Source organism: Lethenteron reissneri, chromosome 25 (genome assembly GCF_015708825.2).
Source record: "Lethenteron reissneri isolate LAM-NWPU_2019-01 chromosome 25, ASM1570882v1, whole genome shotgun sequence".
NCBI classification, from domain to species: domain Eukaryota; kingdom Metazoa; phylum Chordata; class Hyperoartia; order Petromyzontiformes; family Petromyzontidae; genus Lethenteron; species Lethenteron reissneri.
The window spans coordinates 12,086,305-12,108,427 of record NC_083803.1 but is presented as its reverse complement, the minus strand read 5'-3'; the positions used below and the strand labels follow the sequence as shown (position 1 = coordinate 12,108,427).

The window sequence follows — 22,123 nt, the reverse complement described above, 5'->3', positions numbered from 1 at the left end:
TGCATTTTTGAGCGTGTGCGTTTGTGTGTGTGTGTGCGTGTTCATGTTTTGTCTCCGGGTGAGTGGGCCTGCGTGCATGCGTGTATATTGGTAAGCACATGTTGACGAGAGCAAAAAACACGTGCATTGTTGGGCATATGTGTATACATACACCTGCAAAAATATTTAACATTATATTCGCTATCCCTAATATGCATTTTAAACTCGCATAGATAAAATTCACTCCGTATTAAAGAATTATCTCCTTAAAAAATGACACCACAGAACTACTTGAGGTCCCTTCAAATGCCTCTCATTCGTGATTCGTATCCCTTTGAAATGCTCCATGAGAGGTGTTTGTTTTGACGCAATTGCTTACGCCACTGCTTGCAGGAGGGGCCTCCGTTAGAGGGAGCCCTAGAGGGTGTGTTGGCCTACTCTTGCATACTTGCCAGACGTCTAGGAAGAGGTGGGAGTACCCACAGTTTACACCACCACACACGACCTGCCGGTCTAATAACTGTAGTGTGTCCGATTATACAGCTGAATGGATAGAGGCGGGGCCATTTCATAAACCTGCCTATTTTAACTGCCGTGGCAGGACACTGAACCGGCGACCTTCTGGATTGCAAACCCAGTGAGCAAGATATACTATGCCGCCACGGCAGCATTCCTGGCAACAAAACCAAAACTGCGCGTTTCCGCGTGCGTGCGCATACGTGCACAGCATGCGTAGGCAAGTGCACTTTCACTATCGCGTGCTTTCAGATGCGCTTCTGTAGCCGTCTGGAATGCTCTCCCTTCCGATATGAGGAAGCCACTGGAGCTATGCCCTTTAAAATCGATAGAGTGAGGACTCATTTCTTTACAACTGCTTTTTGTATTTAGTTTGTTGTCCTTCCGCCGCACCTCCGATTAGCACGGTTGGCTACGTACGGTGCAAAAGAAGTTCAACATACGTACATACAGGCTGCATGTGTGCACGTGTGCGTGTGTGTCTGCGCCTCTCACGGTTGTAGAGCGTTATGACGTGCAGGCAGTTGAGCAGCTGGCGCTTGTACTCGTGGATGCGCTTCACCTGGATGTCCATCATGGACGCGGGGTTCAGTTTAATGCCGTGCTCCTTCTCGTAGTACGCCGCAAACTTGATCTTGTTATCCTGTCGCCAGCCAGAGGGAAGTGCGGGTTACGGCAGCAGCGACAGTGGTGCGATGTAACACGACGGCGATAACAAAATTGGAATTCCAGAGTGTGTCAGGATACAATAAGTCAAGTGGGGAAGCGGTGGCGCAGTGGTCGGCGCAGTGCACTATGAGCCGGGCGATCCGAGATTGTTTTTCCGGCCATAGAAAACATCGGTGGTGAGTCGGAACTTCTCCTGGTCACTCCGCCTGCCACCCCTTCACCAAGCTGCACTGACTAGTGTGGTGAAGTATAGCCAAACAACCCCTATGACGACAAGCCATTTATCCAGCAGTGGATTGACAAGGGCCTGTCGTTTTTTTTTTATATACGTTAAAGGAACACGTACCTGCTTGACCTTGGCAATGTCACGGATGAGGGATTCATCATTGGCAAAATCCTTCAGCTTGTGAAGCAGGTTCAGGTCACGGATGAAATCATCGCCGATACGCTGTGGATGCACAGGACACGCAAAGCACACGCAAAGCGATGTTGAATTAATTTATGAAAGTCCAAAATTTTATATCACCTGGATTTTTTGAGGCACCTAGTCAAAGCTGACATTGTTCAGTGATCAAGGCATACAAATAGACAAAGTCCTAATCCATAAGATTCCAGAGTAATATGTGAAGGTCAGTACCGGTAGAACACTAATAGTCAGGACAGGGAGATGCTACAATATTTGGCAATAATTTCCTCTGCGACAGAAGTGTTCCAAACAAGGCAACACAAATGAGAGATTTGGAATTTTAGGCTAGGCTCAACATTATCCTTCAATTAATGAAAATGCTGTGAATTAATGGCATGACACCGTTAACAATAATTGTTATGGGCCATACCTTGTTTCTAACATGTACATATCCAATAGGTAACAACTAAAATTAATAGTTGGGACTCCTAGTCTAGCTGGAAGAGTAATCTTGCAAAGAGGATATCTGGACCTCTTGACCGAGACAACAAGAAGTGGGTTTTACAAATAATAAGCACCGCAAATAAGGATGATGCTGTCGTGTAATGGTTAGCGCACTGGTGCAATCCAGAGATCGCCAGCATGGTAGAAGAGGCCAAATACGCTTTGGAGGGGTGCTCTAGAGCTCCCTCTAGTCGAATCCCTTCTGCCAGGAGTGAAGTGAGCAGGCGAATGCAAGGCTGCACATGAGCATATGCAGAGTGTCTACGTAGTATAGTAAAACCTTGGATTGCGAGCATAATTCGCTCCGGAAACGTGTTTGTAATCCAAAGCACTCGTATATCAAAGCACTCGTAATATCAGTTGTGATCACGTGACGCTCGGCAGACAAAGCGTATACACGTACTACTCGTATTGCAAGACCTCGCTCGTTTATAATATTAATATTTATTTTAAAAAATTGCTCGTCTTGTAAAACACTTGCAGACCAAATTACTCGCAATCCAAGGTATTACTGTATAGTGCGGGCGAGTTTGCAGTAAGCGTGTTGCGCTCACCTCCGCAATGACATCAGCCAGCCCTGGGTTGCAGAGCAGCAGCCAGCGGCGGGGGGTGATGCCATTGGTTTTATTCTGGAACTTCTCGGGCTCAATCTCGTAGAAGTCGCGGAAGCTGCGCATGTGGTGGAATAAATCATCATCACGGTGATGCACTCGCATCCAACATCTTTTGGCTGCTGCTGGAGTCACACAGCACTTGGCAAACAACTGGAAAATCACGAGTAAAACTCAGTCTGTAATTCCTCTGAGGTCCATCCACAGTGGTTGTGTAATGGAGAGAATTGCCCCACCATGAAAAGCATGGAATTTCCACCAACAATTCAGGGCCGTTAAAGTGTCCCCATGCTCAAAACGGGGTTGGGGATGCGCTCATCTTTCCTGATGCTCGTCATGCATGGCTGCATGTCTCTCCAATTACATCCCTGAAACAGTGTAAGGTAATTCCACATTTCTAAGACAGGGACCTGTGATTGCATAGTAAAATCACCGTTGACTTCCTACAAACAGGTAGCACAATATCACTGGTTTTACAGGCCACACTCTGCTAATAAAATGTACTGAAATCAAAACCGGTGCAGGGTTTTACTTGTTTTTAACCAAAATAAATATCTGCATTCTACTCACTGCCGACGGCAGCTATTGCCATTGGAAGACACTGCATTCCCTGTTTGGATTATCTCCATCTATGCGGGTGCCGTGGTGTATTGATTATCATACTGGACTTGCAATTGAGAGGTCGCCAGTTCGATCACCTGACGAAACAGTTGAAACGCTTCTGTCCGCCCAGCGAGGATAACGAGTACACAACGGTTCGTCGATCGGCAGTTCACGTGTGTATGGGGTAAAGTGTGGGCACTCTCACCGTGCCATTTCTTTCAAAGCGTCTCGTCAACCTTGGAAGGGTATGGCAAAATACTCTCTCGGGGCGCTCTCTAGAGCTCCCTCTAGCGGAGACCCTTCTGCCAGTCGTGGCGCAAGAAAGACATTGCAGGGCGCCGACGGTGACGAATAAAGACGGCAACGCGCGGAGACTGCGAGTGCCTTACTCAGCACTCACCAGGTGGCCTTGATGATGTCGGAGTGGATGCGCGCGACGCCGTTGACGGCGTGCGAGCCCACAATGCACAGGTGCGCCATGTTCACGCGCTTGGTGCCCTCCTCCTCGATGAGCGACATGCGGCGCATGCGGTCCATGTCTCCGGGGAACAAAGCCGAGATTTTCTGCCACGTCACCATGGAATTAAAGCAAAAAATGTTTTATATTACGGGGAGGTGGGGGGAGGTATGGTTTGTTTTGCACCGTCATTAGTGGCAGCTCAGCTGACACTTAACTCGCAACACATGTGAGAAGTTAATTCAATGACAGATGGCTGGACACCAGATTATGTCAGTGTCGACTGTGCTCCATTGTGTTTCTCCCTTACCAAACACTAGATGGCGTTTGTATAGTTCTCACTCTGATCTGGTTGAAACCATCAACTCGGTATGCTTGAAAACGTAACTTCTTTATGGGTGGTTGAAATCAATACTCGAATCCAGGACTATGCAATGATGGCTGTGCTCTCACGCAGGCAATATGAGTCTCCTGAACTGCTTGGATAGCATGTTACACTCATATTAATGTATACAAATCTTTTCTCAGTGAGTGGGGCAGGACCAAATAAAGTGAAAAACTAAGTTCATGTGACAGGGTTTTTTGTTGTGCAGGCATTAGAGATCAGGCTGCCACCATCAATTTGCTAAGGTAGAGAACTATTTATTCATGCATGGCTACAAGGATATGAATCCAAGACATCGGCAGTGCCAACTCAATCCTCCGACATGGGCTTAGGATTACCATCAAAGTCAACATCAAAGTGTGCCTCTGATCAAACCAGCAATGGGGCAGCACTCGTGTCCATTAGCGGCCCTGAGCCAGTGATATAAATTGCACATAGGATGACCACTGTTTTAACAGAGGGATTCTTGTCTTATTTACACTTGTGGGATGACGCGCTGGGTCAACATCAGATTTGGATATGAACTCGTGACCTTCAGTTTGTGAATTGGGCACTCAACTGCAGTGCCATAGTATAATTATATCTAACAAGATGAGAACAAGAAACAGAGACTGCTCTCTCACATTGAGGTGTCGGAGGTTGATCTCGTAGATGATCTCCAGGTGGCGGGGCAGCAGCGTCTGCAACAGATCGATGGGCCAGCGCTCCAGAGCCTCAGGCAGCACCGTGTGGTTGGTGTAGGCACACGTACGCTTGACCAGGTCCCATGCCTGTGTACAGAGGGCACACACGTGCCGGCTCGGTCTCAGGCGTCAGGGGTCACAGGGCAAACACACTTGTGCACGAAAGCGTACATTGCACCGTGCACTCCAATTACACGCGCAACACTTACCACGTCCCACTCCATGTGCTCGATGTCAACGAAGATTCGCATCAGCTCAGGGATGGCGAGGGATGGGTGAGTGTCGTTCAGCTGGATGGCGACCTAGAGAGGCAGCAAAGAGTTGCGCGAGTGTGGGAGATACAAACACAATGAGGCAAAACGAAGGTGTGCACATTGACATTACTGCACATAAGAGGTTTTTGGGTTAGATCGCGCAAATATAAATGTGTCCGTTAAACCTGCCACCACCTGACAGATTAATAGTAAGGGTTGTCACGTAAACAAAACGTGCCAATTCGTTACTGCACAGTTTGACAAAGAGGCTCTTACATTTATTACCGTAGTGAAGAAACTTCTAACCACAGTAAAAGTGTATTTGTGCTCCCAGTGTTAAGTGCTGCACCCATCTGTTAGCAGCCATGAGCTGGTGGTGGTCATTTCACATGCCTGTGGGAGGAAGCCAAGTTTTTATTCCATAGAACAACCACTCCTGCTGTCAGTAAGTTTGTAATTACCTACCCCTTCATTCTCACTTCCTACAATGACAAAGCAAAAACCCACTCCCTTACCACTGCCATTGCACGATTCAGATATGTTTATATAAAGCCCCGGTTTCCAAACTTGGTGCATATTTACAAAATATACAATAACCCAGCTATTTTTGTAGTTAACAGACCTCTTTTAGATTCAAACTGTTTACTGACAAACCTTCTCTATTTGCACATCGACTACGTTCAAATCTTACTATTTACAATTGTTTCTGCTATGATTGTAAATGTTGTGGATTTGCTCTCCAACATACCAGTGTGCTGTACTAGTAACGAATTGGCATGTTCTGTTTACGTGACAAACCCCGGGTGGTGGTGGGTTTAACGACGCATTTATATTTACACGATCTAACCCAAAAAAAGCTGTTATGAAAGTCAATATTCAAAATAGCCGGCGATGCATGTGCCGTCCTGTATAAATAACGTAATATATGGGAAGGAATATACACCTATTGTTAAAAGTCCAAAGTAAATATATTTCCCCATCGAATACAAAACTTACGACTATTCCCAACGGAAAGACTAAAGTTCAAAACCTACTCAACAACGGGACCCCCGACTTACGCATTCGCGTGGAAATAACGAGTTTTTCCAGTCACGACACCGAATTGTTTCCGATAGGGATTTTCGCGAAGCGTCTCTCTGCCCTGGGCACACCCCCCACCTTGTCAGGGAAGGTGGCGAAGTCGACACGCACGGCCTCTCGGCTGCCGAATTTGGACGCCTTGAAGCGGCGAACGATGTCTTGCAGCGTGGCGGCCACCACAAAGTACTCCTGCTTCAGGCGCAGCTCCTTGCCCTCGAAGAACTGGGGTGACAAAGGGGAGGAGAGGGGTCTCTTAGAAGGGAATCCACCACAAACACCAACGAAAGACGCTGCGGCACAATGCTCAGACCTAGTGCGAGACAGTTTAAAATGTTTCTATCAAAAGCAGAGATACTTTTGTCACTGGCAGGCAAATGCCCATCAGCAGGGCGGTGCTGTTTACAACTTGTGCTGCATGGCGACAGCTGCCACTGGGGGTCCCCTTGGCAAGACTGCAGCAGGGCATTAGAATAAATGCGATGAGATGTGATGCAAGGCGCTTTGAGTTGCCTAGGCATTTAAGTGACCTATAAATGCCAATACTTATATTTGTTTCAGCACTTGGCTTACTGTTAAATATATCCATGACAAAGTCTCAAGAGCCTCCCTCCATCCAAAAGAGTGTGGGGGTGGTCCTGAGCCAGTTGTGGAAATTCCATATTCCTTTGTCACGGGACAGTTTTTCCACAATGTTGTACTATTTTGGTGACTTAGGATGGATGAAGAGTTGATTCAACCCTGGTCTGAGACTTGCACTCATATCCATCTAATCCTCAGTCAATCACTGTGACCGCAGCACCTCCTAACCAGATAAAAACTATAAAAATATAAGAATTGTCCCTGTTCAACTGTTGTATAAATATCGTCGACGTCCGCAGCATCACCCAACAAAGCAGCACGTGACAGTGCTCACTGCCAGTCACAGCAACTAGATCATGTTAAGATATTGTTTTGATTAAATACATTGTGTAGTCATGAGCCAAGTTCTTGTGTATAAAGCACATCTTGCAATGCAGCATTCATTTACAATATTTACTTAGCTGCACTGCCTTGTGTTTTTCCTTGATACTGGCAGGGGCATTATAAGCCAGCTATCAGATAAATATTGTTCCACTGTTTGCACAGTTGTCCCGAGCCATGAAATGTTTGCTCATGAATATTTTCACAAATATCAATACACACGACATTTAGACTTAAAACTTTCGTGACTGCAGGAATTCATATTCTTTGGTTCTTTCAGTAAAGTCACGTAGATAGAAAAATAAAATCTCACGTTTCGATCGCAACACAAGCGGTCGTCGCCTGATGACGACCTCTTGTGTTGTGATCGAAACGTCATGAGTTTTTGTTTTTTTATATATATACTTTACATTTTTTTCTTCTTATTATTATTATTTTTATCTACATGACTTTACCAAAAGAACCAAAGAATACCAATACACACTGTCAGGCACTCAAAACAGCAAGGATATGTTTTTACTGCAGTGCTGCTGCTTTTCCGAACACATTAAATTATTAGTTCATGCTTAATTGCTAAATCAAATTAAGTGAGCAGGGCATATATGTGTATAAATGACAAGCAGTCACATTGGGCTGAGGACATGAGACCCAGAAAAATGAAGCAATCCCAGGTTTGGGAATATATCCGTTAACAATACAAAGTTTAAAAAAGCACTGTTTTCCTGGTCAACTGAACACAAGTGCTTATGTGTATTGCTGAATGAGCAAGTCGTGAAAAAAATCCACATTACTGTGACAAGATCCAGTCACTCCATAAAACAACCACCATTGACTTTTTGCAAAATGGTGATTATTTTATTTGATCTCAGAGGGATATCAATTCATGCCTTTCCAATTGTAATTCAAGCACCCTAATCACGCATTTACAAGTCCGATCTTAAGAGTACACTCAACACAATTGTAATTCGTATTTTATCATACTCTATGGATATCTAAAACCAGAGCAAGCATTTGCAGGCACAGTGACTACTGCTTCCATTGATTGTAGGACGGCTTGGGGGGGGGGGGAGGAAATTGCTTACGTTATCGTTGGGGTAAAGCACACGTGAGATGTTCTCCGCCAAGTTCCTGTCCAACACGGCCTGAATGTAATCACCGACGTTGACTGCACATCGCAGAGGACAGAAATGACAGCATCACAGGTCAAGCAAATGAGGCCATCATGGCCAGTTCTAGTGATGCAAGCACACCATGCCACCATTCCTGCACCTCCAATTGGCACGGTTGGCTACGTACGGTATGAAAGAAGTTCAACGTACATACATTTTCTTCAGACAGATCCCACAACTTTGGCATGGTCGGCAACAGAACTCGAAGGTCTGCTCTTACAGTTTCCCACCACCTGGCTTCAGCTCTTGCTTATGGTTACTTTTGGGTGCCACTGCAAAGCAGTTTCTCACTAACCCAGCCTCCTTCAGCCGACACACGTGTCCCGACCTTCCCCCTCTTTCTGGTTGAATCTACAATGCTCTCTTTTCACATGCTATTCTAAACTTCCAATCACCCTATCCTGTCGTCAAATTATTACAACCTCTCCCTGCATCTGTACTCTTGGGATTAAATATTTCATTAGAGTTACTTCATTAAAATACAGCTCTCTGAAAATGGCATTTATATGAACCATGTATTTTAATCACAGTTGTCAAGCTGAGTGCCTTGGCATATGACGTAAAGTGGCCAGCAACAAAGCGATACAGAGCATAGGAGGTTAGAGGAGGGGAGAGGCTTCTTGAATTGAATCAGGCCCAAGGGTTTTTGGAGACAGATGAAAGACAGGAGTTCCATAGCCGAGCTGTACAAGAAATTAAAGAAAAATGTTCCATCCTGCAATGTGGAAACTGGTGTGGATGAGAGTTGTCCAAGAAAAAGAGTGGACCAATGATTTGCCTTGGTAATCTTGCAGGGTGAGTAAAATCAGTTCGTGATGTCGATGCAGTCGAAAGATGAATGTCAGTTCAAATGTAGATTTTGGAGTATTTAATAAGGACCGGTGTGTTATACCCCATTTTTATACGGTAAGTTTCCTGTGACGCATATTTTTTCTGAACAGCATGGAGATGCAACCGACAAGTCAAACATTGTTTTTGTACCCCGTTCAGTCGTTGACTTTTCTGTTTAATTCCAATTTGAGCTTATTTTGTTTATAGGTCATCCAAACAAACGCCCGTAATGAGCGTACAGGGTAATTCCCCACCGCCCACGTGATTGCAAGGATGCACTGTACACTACCGATGCATCGGCCTACGTACACTCCTGCAGGTTGAAGTCATTGGGCGCCTTGGCGGACCACAGCCTCATGGTGTTCACGGTGTTGTTCTTGTAGCCGGGCACGGGAGTGTCATAGGGTAGCGCCAGCACCAGCTGTCCACAGACAATATCGACAACACGAGTGCGTGTGTATGTGCGAAGCAAGAACAGGCACGCACAAACATGCACGCATGTATAAATGTAGACGGGGAAGGCACCGATCAAGTCACAAACAAATTTATAGTTTATTTTGTTTAACAAGGTGATAACTCAGAGCAGGCTATTATCTCATTTGCAAGCACAACCATGGGTCACCAAAATGACTCGAGCAAAATAAATATAGTGCAACAATGCAGCAAATATAAATCAGAGCAAAAACAACTGTCTAGAAAAATGCCCAAATGATAAAATATTTGAGAAATGTGGACTTGACCATTTTCCCATCCCTTATTCGTGAAGTTTTAAATGAAGTAGATAAAAAGATCCACAGATCCACCTAATGAAGGTAAATCTGTGCATATGCTTGCCTGTTATGTACGTAATGATGTATCAATTCATCAATTAAAATATATTGTTACATGAAATAACGTGCGTATCCATTGAATATGTGTCATTCATGCTAAATGTAAAATTTACATTCCTGTTCATAGAGCAATCAAAACTGTAGAAATGAAACGTAAAAGCAAAAAAAGTAATTGAGTTAAATTACGACAGCGAATCATGAGAGTTCATAAATTCACTGCGACGGGTAAATGGGTCTGTGCCTGGTATATTTGCAAGAGTCTGTCCTTGTAATAATGTGCCTATGTGCCTGTGTGTCTGTACACTACGAATGCCTGTGTGGCTATCTTTCTGTGCGTGGCCAAACACCTGTGTACCCACCCGCCCACGTACATGCATGTAACTGCCAGCGGAATAGTGTAGTTGGCAATTGCCTTGGAAAAAAAAAAGGTATGGGGCCCCCTAATCTAATTTCCCTTCCTACACGTAGCTCGACACCTGGACCGATGGGTAACAGGTGCAGTCGCATCGATTGCACACTTGACAAATGCACCACACCGGTTGCGATGCGAGTGCTCGTGTGCCAACACGCCCACACGTGGGGCGCCATGGCCGTACCTGCGTGTCGACCCACTTGGCGCCCTCGGCCGTGTGTTCCACGTGACCGTAGTAGTGGACGGGCAGCATGTACTCGGGGCGCGCCTTCTCCCACGGGTTGCCGTAGCGCAGCCAGTCGTCCGCCTCCTCCCTCTGCAGGAGGGCGCAGCACAAAGAAGACAAAGATCCTACCGCATAGCCTTAACAGACTGTAGGGGCAAGTACTGTTGGCGAGCACCGATGAAGGCACGGTACACGAGGGGGCGGTTTGGGCAGCACCACGCTCGATTGCCTTTGTCTCCTTAGTGGCGATGTTTACACACCGCATTGGCTATTCATGTGAGGCTAAGTCGACCTAGGGGAGACCCAGCACAGGAGGCACAAACACACGCACGTGGACAGGTCAAACGGTCCGCTGTTGTTGTTTTCGTTATGTACCCCCCCCCAAACCCCGTGGAATTTGAGCACAGGCCCAAAGGCCCAAAACATCAAGCGGCCAACAAACGTCACTATTGAAGATATAAGATATAATAATTAATGTTTGTTGGATTGAGTAAAATCATGAGAACCTGAAAAAAAGTCCATGGGAGGGAATTATGAAGTCTAGCAGTGCGAGCAAATAAATAAGTGTTTAGACCAACAGTATGGTGGTCGAATACAGCATGGATGAGATAAAGCAGTCAAGTCTAACCAACATGGGCCAAGGAACAAGTGAGTTTAGTCCATGGGAATAGTATACATGGTAGTACGGATAAAAGTGTAGTAAGGAGGTGAATGACTACTGGCGAGTGAGTTGTAAGAGAAAAAAAATCAGTGCTGGACCAGCAAGAAACCCGACCTGAGCTCTCCTTTGAAATGAAGATATGTTGCATTCATATGTTCCCTTGTATTGTAAAGTGATGACGAATAATATTAATTGCCGTTAAACGGAACAAAGAAGAAAACGAGGGAGGTAAACTGCTACATTGCCTCCGTGCAGTCTATTAGTAAGAAAATTTGAGGAACCAATATTTCCCCAATTTTTTTGTATTCTAAATGAGCCATGTTGAACATACCACTAAGCCTTGAAATACAATGATATACAGTAAGAGGAGTAGGTCATTTCAGTTCAAGTTACCTGGATAAAGTGCCTAAACGTGGCACACGGGTATAATGACATGTACAGTTACAGATGGGCCTCAAGGCAAAGAGACATCCTTTGTGTTGAAGGGAGGGAGCAGAGCCTTAGCAACCCTGACAAAAAAATGCACCGTCTGTTTCATCAGACCACACTGTGGCCGAGTCAACTTGACAACCACAATTATCCCGACAGGATTCCATCGTTATAATAGTATCCTTTATTATCCCGAGGTCCGAGTCTCATTGCCTCCAATTTAGGCGGGCATTCAATCATGACTGCTTTTTAAGTGTGTAATCAAATTAGCATTAGCAGGTATTGGTTGAATACTTCGTGAGCTTGTTCCATTGAAAAATGTTCAACAATTACTGTAAAACAATTCAAAGGTGTAAATGATCATGTAAGTAGCTTGAGTTCATGAAATTAACCGTAACAATAAAAGCACACAGATCCCACTACAATCCACAAACTCAAAAGCAAAGGATCATCATTTATGAGTTTAGATCATTATATATGGTCTGCAGACCATGCTTTCCCACCTGATGATGGACGCTTATGTTGCGCCCGAAACGTCGTCATTTATTTTATTTTATACCTACGTGACTTTTCCAAAAGAACCAAAGAGTAAGGATTCCTGCAGTCACGAAAGCTTCAAATCAAGATTGTAATATAGACTATTTAGCAAATTCCAAACAAAATTTAACCGAGTCATCAGTAATCTGACTTCTGTTCAAAAACAACCCTTTCCAACGCTACTCACACAAATAGTGCATTTATGCATTGCGGTTCAGAATGATGTACTGTTCAGAATAAATTATAAACAAACTTGGCCAACCCAAAAAAATCCCAAGAGATGAAATGAAAAAGAAGACAAGGGATAACACCCACGTAAAAAATTCCCAGACTGCACAAAAAATTAAGGAGAACAGAAGATCAACTGATCTGCGCCTACACGGGGCACTGGCAAGTACAAATGCAGCCAATCGCTGCACCGCATGCCTTGTGGTGGAGACAGCTGAGAAGGTGACCAGTCTCGATGCACGTATTTACTGTAACCACTCTGCCCTTTAAGCCAAACCGTGCCGACTCCCCGTGTCACGTTACGATAACCGCAGCCCTCTATTCTAAGTACAGCGAGCTATTACAGAGCCTGACATTTTCAAAACGCTGATGCCGACGCAGACGGGAATGTCTCAAGTGGCTTCAACTTGGCTCATCCGTTTTGGGAGTTGACCACACCTTGCGAAATCATTCAAAGACTCTCTCTGCTACGTCTTTGCCAGACTGCATTTGGTGTATTTTACATTTACGGCGTAACCCATAAAAACACACACATTTGGGCATTGTTTTATTACATTATCGAAACAATATCAATACCTGGCAAGGAGTCACTTGAAATCTTCTTTTGTAATGAGAAAACTGCTGAGTCACATCTTAAATCCTGGCTGCCGGCTACAGAATGGTGTGCTGCCACCACAACTCCCATATGCTCATATGCTAACACTTGTTGCAGCTTCTATCATACAGCGCATATGATGTGAAGCAGCTGGGCTCCCAACTTTGTCAATGAAGATGAAAGAACCACAGCATGACTGTCAGTCCACGAGCCTAGGCTAGATATTACACTTGTCAGTTCCACCTGAGGTGGCACAGCTTTAGCGGGTCCCAATGATTTTCTGTAACCAATAACAGTGAATTATGTGATCAAACATTTAAAATGAGAGGGTAATCAATTCTCTCCTCATTGGATCTACTAAGCATTGGCTACCTTTTGTGGGACCCATTTATGCTCTGGGCTGTTTGCTGTGGTGGACAGCACTCCAGTGACATCACAGCCCAAAGTCACACATTTTTCCAGACGTTACAACGCACGACCCTCCTGCATTTATCCAGATTACTGAGACTTTTAATGGATGTAATAATTAATAATAACATTACATCCAAAATCGACAGGGACCAGTTCATCAAATTGTATCAGAGCATACCTCCAGAAGACGACAATCGAGAATTGCTTGTGGTGTCAACTCAAGTAGCTGTTATCCTCACTATATGGTAACCCTTTAAGTCGGACAAAATGTCCATCACATGACAATGAAAGATTTGGTCCTCAGAGAAAAAAATATACCAAAGCGTAAATAATTAAATTCATCTCACGTGAGTTTTTTTTGCGTGCTTTTATTTATCGGTCATCAGGCTGAGACCAGAAACCTACCACATACCTGATTCAACTCCGGAGAGTGATTTAAATGCCAGACCGTTTGACTGTGTGTCCAGTACCTAAACGCAGTGCTGCTCAACACTCATCACTAACTCAAAACGCTCAAGATTGGCCGTATATCATGCGATGCACACACAGCACGCCCGGCGTGCACCCTCCAGAACCCTGGGCCAGCGTTGTGTTGCAACAAAAATTTAGGCACTGCAACACGAGAGCTCTCCCCTCCTTTAAAGGATAGGGGATATTAATCACCGCTGGTGGGCAGACACAACTTTTCACACTGCAAAATGTTCCCTTCAAGGCTTGTGCGCATTCAGGGGACCAATCCAACGAGTCCATTAATTTGTGCTTAAGAAAGCAGTGCACACTGTAATGATGTGTTAGTTATAAGTGGTAACGTGCTCATTTTATTGTCACTTGCAGAATGACATTTTGCCAACTGAATAAAATAATGGAGAAAATCACATGTGCAAATACAGATCTTCATCAAATTGCTGCTAGATGAAGGCCTCCCCATTCCACGTGGGTTTTTGTTGGTTATCTGAACATACTTCACCTCACTTGTCGGTGTACATTGGTGAAGGCAGGGAGCATAGATATGGGAACATATTGGTATAGTATTTTGACTGCACTCATATAGCCTTAAATATAATTTTTAAAACATATGTATGTTGAACTTCTTTTGGACGGTAAGTAGGCAACCAAGCTAATCCGAGGTGCTGGGGAAGGACAACCAACTAAACACAAAAGAGCACTTCAAAAGAAATGAGTTTTACATTTAGATTTAAAAGTGCGTAGCTCCAGTGACAGTGACGGGTGAACGGACCTGCCAGCCATCGCAGATCCTCTGGTTGAAGATGCCAAACTCGTAGCGGATGCCGTACCCATAGGCAGCCAGCCCCAACGTGGCCATAGAGTCCAGGAAGCAAGCTGATTCACAATAAAACAAGCAACATTTTTTAAATATATTAAACGTAACAAAGATAAATATAGCGGTGGTGCAGTGGTTAGGTGCACTGTGCTATGGACCCAGTAACCCTACTTTGATTCTCGTTGACAGCTAACATCAGTGGTGACTGATCTATGCACCAGTCCTGGGCACCCCCTTTATCAACCCACACTGAACAACGTGATGAAGCAGGGTCAATCAACCTCCATGACCGACACGGCACGGTGAGGTCCTCATCTGGTATCGGATTGTTAAAGGGCTAAAAATATTATTTTTATAACCCAGAGGCAGGTGCAGTTTTGCGAGCGCCTTTAAATACCCGCACAGCATACGAGAGGGAGGCTTGCAGCCAACACCACGAGTGTGACGTCACCTTTGTCTCCCCGTTACCGATGTTGACACACAGAGCCAGGTAATCACGTTAAGACTGTGTTAACATATGAGGGGCCTAGGATTGGTAAGGATATCAAATTGCTACTGCTTTTGCGCAGCATCGTGGCCAGCGATTAAGCCCTAGCTCACTGGGATTGTGATGTGGAACACGAACCACTGCACCAACGCTCCGCACATTAAACACGCTGCACACAGACACGCCGGGGCTGACAAACCGATCGCACTGCTCGTGTAAATTCAAAACACGTGCAATTGCACCCACATTGCATTTCCACAACCAACATCGGGATATTTGCAATTACATTCCAGGAAACATTTAATTTTAATAGCATGTGATACGACATATGGGCATGTGCACTGAAAGCAAATCAAAGCATCGCAGTTGTTTACAAGAAAGATCTGTAAATGAAATACAGTTTAATTTAATCTCATATTCCCTTTTGCAGAAAATGTTTTCAAGCAACCAACTCTTGCAAGGCATAAAATTTGTATCCCTGCCTTGGGGTCGAGGGCTGATCTCTACAGTAGACCTTTGCAGCTAGCGGGTATAGAGTATAGATTACTAGTGGGTATACAGTGTAGATTACTGCTCTGTTTTTATTATTTAAAGCTCTTGGCAGGAAAGCAAGCGGCAGGGCGAGGTAGCTGCAGTTAGTTGCTGCCACTGGAGTTACACAAGAGGAACACCGTTCACGCCTTTTAAAGGCAACAAACAAGGCAGCAGCATCCAGAATTCTGTCCGGAAGGCATGGGGGGAGGTATATTAGGCAGGATGGAGGGTGGACACTACGAATTGATAGCCAGCATTGCGGAGTAAACAAGTTTTTTTGACAAGTGGGGACGAGTGCCTAAATGCCATACCCTTGCTTGTTTTAGTTTACTGCCACATTTCTGTCTGAGCGCACGTCTTGTTCGCAAGCGAGACGTGTGTAAGGACGGCTCTGCGGGGCAGCTGTACATGTCACCCTCTTGCACGCTCATTATCCACGACTGAACCTAACACCACCACTCCTTGCAATCTACACTCCCTCAGTAGAGGGGCCAGACAAAGGGGGTCTAAGTCACACAGACCCCACGACCATACCTCAAGGTCACAGTTTACTCTCCTCGTGAAGAGGTTGAGAAAATCCAAGTGGCCGAATGCACCAATGAACACAGGGAACTGCTAATATCATGCGCTTACTCTGGGTCAGTGATGGAAACTTCACATTTCTACTGCGGGGTGGTACGCGCAACTGTGCCACTAACCCAGAGGTCTGGGATTTGATTCCTGGCCAAGGTTAATATCAGTGGCGAGTTATATCTGAACCAGCCCTTGCTCCTCCCTCCACCTTCACCAACCCATACTGACGAGCGTGGCACAATATGGTCAAATAACTCCATGACCAACATGGCGCAAGGAGGCCTTCATCCAGCATGGGACCGATGCATAGTTTTGACGTAATTATTAAATACTGTACTAGTATAAGTACCTGCTGTTGAACGACGGGTTCCCGAACCCCCCCCCCCCCCATTCCCAGGTGGTGCCCCTGGCATGTCACAACCCCCAGGGAGCCCCCCCTCAAACACCGTGCACCCCCACCTGCACATGCACAGTGGTCACCCACACACCCCCTCCTCTCCCTGCAGGCACTGAGCAGCACGTGGTCTCCAGCCAATCAGAATGTCGGTAATAGCCTGACAAAAGCTGTAGAATTTTGTATAATAAGTTTATTGTGGGGGCCAGTCTATGGTGTTGACTATACTACTTTTTACACTATTAAACTACGCTACTTTGCAAAGTGTTGACCGTGATGCTTTACGCGGCCTTCTACTGGGATCTTCTGTGCAGAGCTGGAGTGAGTTCATGCACGCTGCTCTGTGCTGTGTAACCCTGTGGTCTTTTCTACTGCTCTGTTCGGTGTGCCGTCTCATCATGGGTGTGCTGTGCACATGCGTGCCATGCGAGCACATGCATTGCATGCGAGCGCGTGCAATCTACTTGGTGGGCTGTGCGTGCCGTGTGAGCGTGTGCGTGCTGTGCGAGCGTGTGCCATCTAGTCAGTGTGCTGTGCGCGTGCGTGCGCCGTCTTGTGGACTGTACCGGCGAGGCGGCCCAGGCCTCCGTTGCCAAGCCCCGCATCCTCCTCAATCTCCTCCAGCTCCTCAATGTCCAGGCCCAGCTACAACCCCAACAACACGTGGCAACGAATCAACACCCAATAACCATCGCAGGCCAAGCACTCACAAGAACACATTTACTTTTTCGCTTATCAAAACAGGTCAAAGTGTACTTAAACAAGCGTTTGGGTAAGCTTATCACCAGTGTCAGTCCTGATGGTGCAACACCTGTGGAATCTGGGAGAAAGCAGGGGCGGTGAAGTTTGGTAGTATCAAAGGCAATGGTCGGGATAACCGCCCGTTCTCGACCTTTGTGGTAATTATTTGTGCGCATTTAAAAAGCAGGCATTTTCATAATTATGAACAGACTAAAACGCAGATTTAATAGCAACAAGTATCATCTGTCGGCACGGTACGGAATGTGTGAGCGGATTCATTCCCCTCTGACCTGGTACATGGCCTCGTCACAGCTGTTCTGCACGCCCAGGTTCACCATGGTGTTTTGGAGTGTGCGGCCCATGTAGAACTCCAGGGAGAGATAGTAGATACGCTGCGGGGGGGAGGTGAGGGGGCGCAGGAAGACACACATACACAACGAAAAAATGCGAAGTGTTTAGTTTGGCCATCAAGCAAGATCCAGAACATGTGGATGATTTTTTTTTTTTTAAACACCACACCTGTCTCAACGGGAACAAAACTTAACTATAATGGCGGATATCAAAAAAAGCCAGTGGTGAACATTTCACTTGCTTAAGACAAGGGGCAGGGTTATCCATAGGGTGAACAATGTTGACCTCCCAAAAAAATGGCACGACATTTTATTCAAAACGCTGAAGTTTAAAAATGTGTTCGGGAGTCATGAGAGCACACTATCCCTTTACGATTGATAAAATTCGTACTAACCTGTGAGAAAGCAATAGTGGTTGTCCTTTGGAGATACTGGTCACTGCTTTGTGAAATGTTCATTACTGGCCAAAAGCTGCCTACAGCCTTACTTCACGTTAATTTTAGCATGGTGACACTTAACTTTGAGCCCAAAAAAGTAGTTACGTATAATACCATAGTTGAACTCATACTGTTTCACAAATAATGCACCGTACAAGTAATTCCTAAGCCGCTTTAGCTTACTCCAAACATCCTTGAATTCCACCAAACTCAATTACATTTACGCAGATGCTTCTAGCAGGATGCAAATAACTGGCTTGGTAGTCCCTGAAATTGGAATTTAGCCCGTAGACAACCTCAAGCAAACCAATTCGTGCACCACCAATAACCATAATGCTTTGGCCCTTGCAGTCAAGACCTTGCCTTTGGGTTCAATGCCATGGCTACTGTACCATATTAATAGCTCACAAGGAGCTTTAGCAATGGGAGAGCTAAATGATAGCCCAGAATATTAAACTTACAACCATACACACAGATGCCACTCACACACACACATGCCACTCACACACACTGCAGGGACTCGAGAGGCCGGTAGGACCATTGTGATAATTGCCATGGGGCCTGTCAGCTTATAGAAGCCCATGGGAGACTGCTCACGTGTTAAGACATGTTGGCTGAATTTCTCTAACAAGTGAGAAGTAAAACGATGACCCTGATCTATTATGGAAGGGTAAATGGGGCAAGAATACAATTTGCTACATGTTATAATTGAATTTCGATTTAAAGCTTTCGTGACTGCAGGGATTCATATTCTTGGTTCTTTTGGTAAAGTCACGTAGAAGGGAAATAATAAAATAAAACAATATTATTTCCCTTCTACATGACTTTACCGAAAGAACCAAGAATATGTTATAATTGCGTTATTAAATAAATATTGAAATACACTTTGGAGAGTCAATGGAATGTGGAAAGCTTCACTGACAAACAGGAGGAGTCAAATGTTGTTGTCCTTCCCCCGCACCTTCGATTAGCGAGATTGCCTACATACGGTGGGGAAACAAGTTAAACATAGTAGTAGGTTTTTACCCTTTTAAACTGGTACAAAACTGACACCTTTATTGTACCAGTTTAAAAGGGTAAAAACCTACTACTATATTTTGCCACTGGTAAAAGAGATCTCAAAGTTCAACATACATAAATACAAATTGAAATCGCAATCAATGGTCAACTCAGCCCGTTCATTTCTCCAGAAATTATGGCACGTCGATTGTGGTTATCTCATGGAGATAATGACCACCACAATCGGAATTTGGAGTTTCCATCGCCGACTCTGGGCTGACAACAGAGGAGTGCTGCCCATTTATAACGAGCAGGAGACACTTTTAATTGAAAGGCTTAACCATGAACTAAGCTCTATGCACCGCAAGTGTGAAGTTAATGTCTGACAGACTTACCCACAATTAAACATTACATGAAGAGGTTTATCTGATCAAGGGTACAATGCTGTAGGATGCATTGCCTTTCAAGCAGCATGACTCGTGCGTTCGTTTCAATGCCTCGGCAGAGTTGCAATGTAAATCATCACCGTAACTTACCCTTATTCAATGTTGAACACACTTATACAAGTGTGTTAAACATTGAATTGCAAACAATGTTAACGTCAAGTTGTTTTGATTAATAATTCCACAGTAGATCAAAACTTTCCCCACATTTCATTTATGTTACTTGTTTGTATAATTGGCTGCAATAACTCTTCAAAACTCGTGCTGTGTACTGAATAAATTGCTGCGCAAATACAATTTCTATTTGTTATTGAATGAATGCCATTCTGCACTCAGGATAGGATAACACAAAAAGATCCGTTTTATTTTGTTTTCAAAAACGTGACATTTCAAAAATGACGCTGGACATGTAAAACGTTATATGTTTATACACCGGGTGTGATGTGGAGAGCATCACCATCTTGGCAGTATCACAACTGCAATTCAGCACATTTACCGGCCTACATTAGTGATAAATACATATTTCCGTCATTGCTATTACCACTGCTGGAAGTCCTCCCCACAGGCATTTCGGTCACGGGGGTCGTTTGACCTTTGTTTGACCCCGCACCTCTGATTAGCACGGTTGGTTACGTACGATGCGAAAGAAGTTCAACAAGCATACATACCTTACTACACCGCACTGGTCAGTGCGGGTTGGTGAAGGGGTGGAGGCAAGGACCGGTTAAGTTATTACTTGCCACGGATGTTAGCCGTGGCTGGAGATCGAAATTAGGTCATCGGGTTCATAGTGCAGTGTGCTAACCACTGTGCTACGGTGCCCCCCCACCCCCCACAGTACTGACACTGCACAGTTACCCATCACAACTGTAGCTCCTTAGGGGTGCTGTGATTAGAAAGCTTGTGGGGAGTCAACAACGTTCATGCAGTCGACTGGTTTCCACCATTGTAATGTGGAATTTCTCACAATGGCTCAAGACTAGCAAAGTGTTTTCCTGTTTATTTTAAGCAAGTCAAGCGCTTATTTATTTATTTTATTCTATTAAGTGTTACAGCCTCCGATGGTAACCTTAAACTGTACTCAAGAGCACAGCGGTGATGACTCAGCACCCTGGCACCAGTGAAGTATTTATTCCCCGCACCCCTGCCCTTCTCGTGTTCATGAAGAACCTGCTGAGAGGATTACTCAACCACCTGCATGCACCGCAATATAAAACACCGCTGTCATATGGGGCTTGGGGTATGTACTGATCATGCAACTTACAGGGTAGATCCTATTCACCACGTTGAAATGGGGGGTATTATTGGTGGAGCCTATTTTCTGCATTTGTCTGTAAAAAAAACTTCTGTTATCTGCGTGGACATTAACACAATGAGGAATTCGACATCACTTCTGGGTGCTTCTCCTTAACCGCCAATGGCTTGGGGAGGCCTTCATACAGCAGCAGTGGATAAGTCATGGCTGATGCAAGCTGACAAATGCATGAAATGCAGCGTTTCTTGGGATCATTTCATGGTAACTCACTGCCGCATCGTTCAGGGAGATTGGTTCACGCAATAAACATACGGAATTCTTATCAGTGGCTTAGAGCCACCAATGGAGATTAGTGATTGGTCATTGCGCGTATGAGCATACTTGGCCTTCATGTTTTTTTATGCATTACGAGCACCAGATTCGGACCCGAAGTGCTGTTTTATCAACTCGAGAATCAAGGTCAGGATTGCCGGTAACGCTATCGGGGGTTCACTGTAAAGTGCTACAATTTCTAGAGGAAAACAAAATTGATTTTGTGATGCTTGAGCATTCTAACATGTTGTATAACACGCGCCGGGCACTTTTCCCCAATCAATTGGTGTGAGGTAAACAATACCATCCAACAGTACTCGGATTTGTGCGTTTGGTGTACAGTATTGTATACAAAACACTTATCTGGCATATGAAAGGATAATTTGAATGCTGCCCCTGTCAGAAGAAAATTGGCTGGCTCAAGGAACTAATGCTGTACCAATGTGAGAGATCACCGAGCCCAAACCTGCTGCGATGCTGGGTTTTAAACTGAAGCTCCCATCTAAGTTTAAACCTGGTTCTCGTGTGTATTGAAGACTCAGCCCAGCCTTATAGATAACTGTGAAAATGTGGATATCGACCAATTGTTAATTTGAACATGGATCCACTATTAATGTGAGAACATTTAAAAAAATAAATCATGGTTATTCTCTCAACCGTAATCAGTCACGAGGATTACATTATTGTCGAATTGCACCATTAGATTTAAGAGCCACCCAATATATAATTAGTGCCTTTCCACAAGTTTTCCCACAGCATATTTGGTGTGGTTAGAAAGGGGCAAGCAATTTCCAATGTCACAGGATCACACGCATCGAAGTACAACGTTAAAAAAAACCCTGCACCAACCGCTTCAAACCTTCTCCTGCATTCACCCACC

General features: G+C 44.8%; 1 protein-coding gene across 1 annotated transcript in view; it reads right to left on the bottom strand.

Moving 5' to 3' along the window:
* LOC133347243 (glycogen phosphorylase, muscle form-like) overlaps positions 1–22,123 on the bottom strand; it is a 48,419-nt gene that overhangs the window by 7,319 nt on the left and 18,977 nt on the right. Inside the window, exons 3-15 of the mRNA XM_061559351.1 lie at positions 17,738–17,839; positions 17,273–17,351; positions 14,674–14,777; positions 10,534–10,665; positions 9,417–9,528; positions 8,190–8,272; positions 6,226–6,369; positions 5,023–5,115; positions 4,754–4,900; positions 3,689–3,852; positions 2,629–2,743; positions 1,511–1,612; positions 991–1,138 (exon numbers count right to left, since the gene is read on the bottom strand). Coding sequence (XP_061415335.1) covers positions 991–1,138; positions 1,511–1,612; positions 2,629–2,743; positions 3,689–3,852; positions 4,754–4,900; positions 5,023–5,115; positions 6,226–6,369; positions 8,190–8,272; positions 9,417–9,528; positions 10,534–10,665; positions 14,674–14,777; positions 17,273–17,351; positions 17,738–17,839 — 1,525 coding nt within the window. The remainder of the gene's footprint in view (positions 1–990; positions 1,139–1,510; positions 1,613–2,628; positions 2,744–3,688; positions 3,853–4,753; positions 4,901–5,022; positions 5,116–6,225; positions 6,370–8,189; positions 8,273–9,416; positions 9,529–10,533; positions 10,666–14,673; positions 14,778–17,272; positions 17,352–17,737; positions 17,840–22,123) is intronic.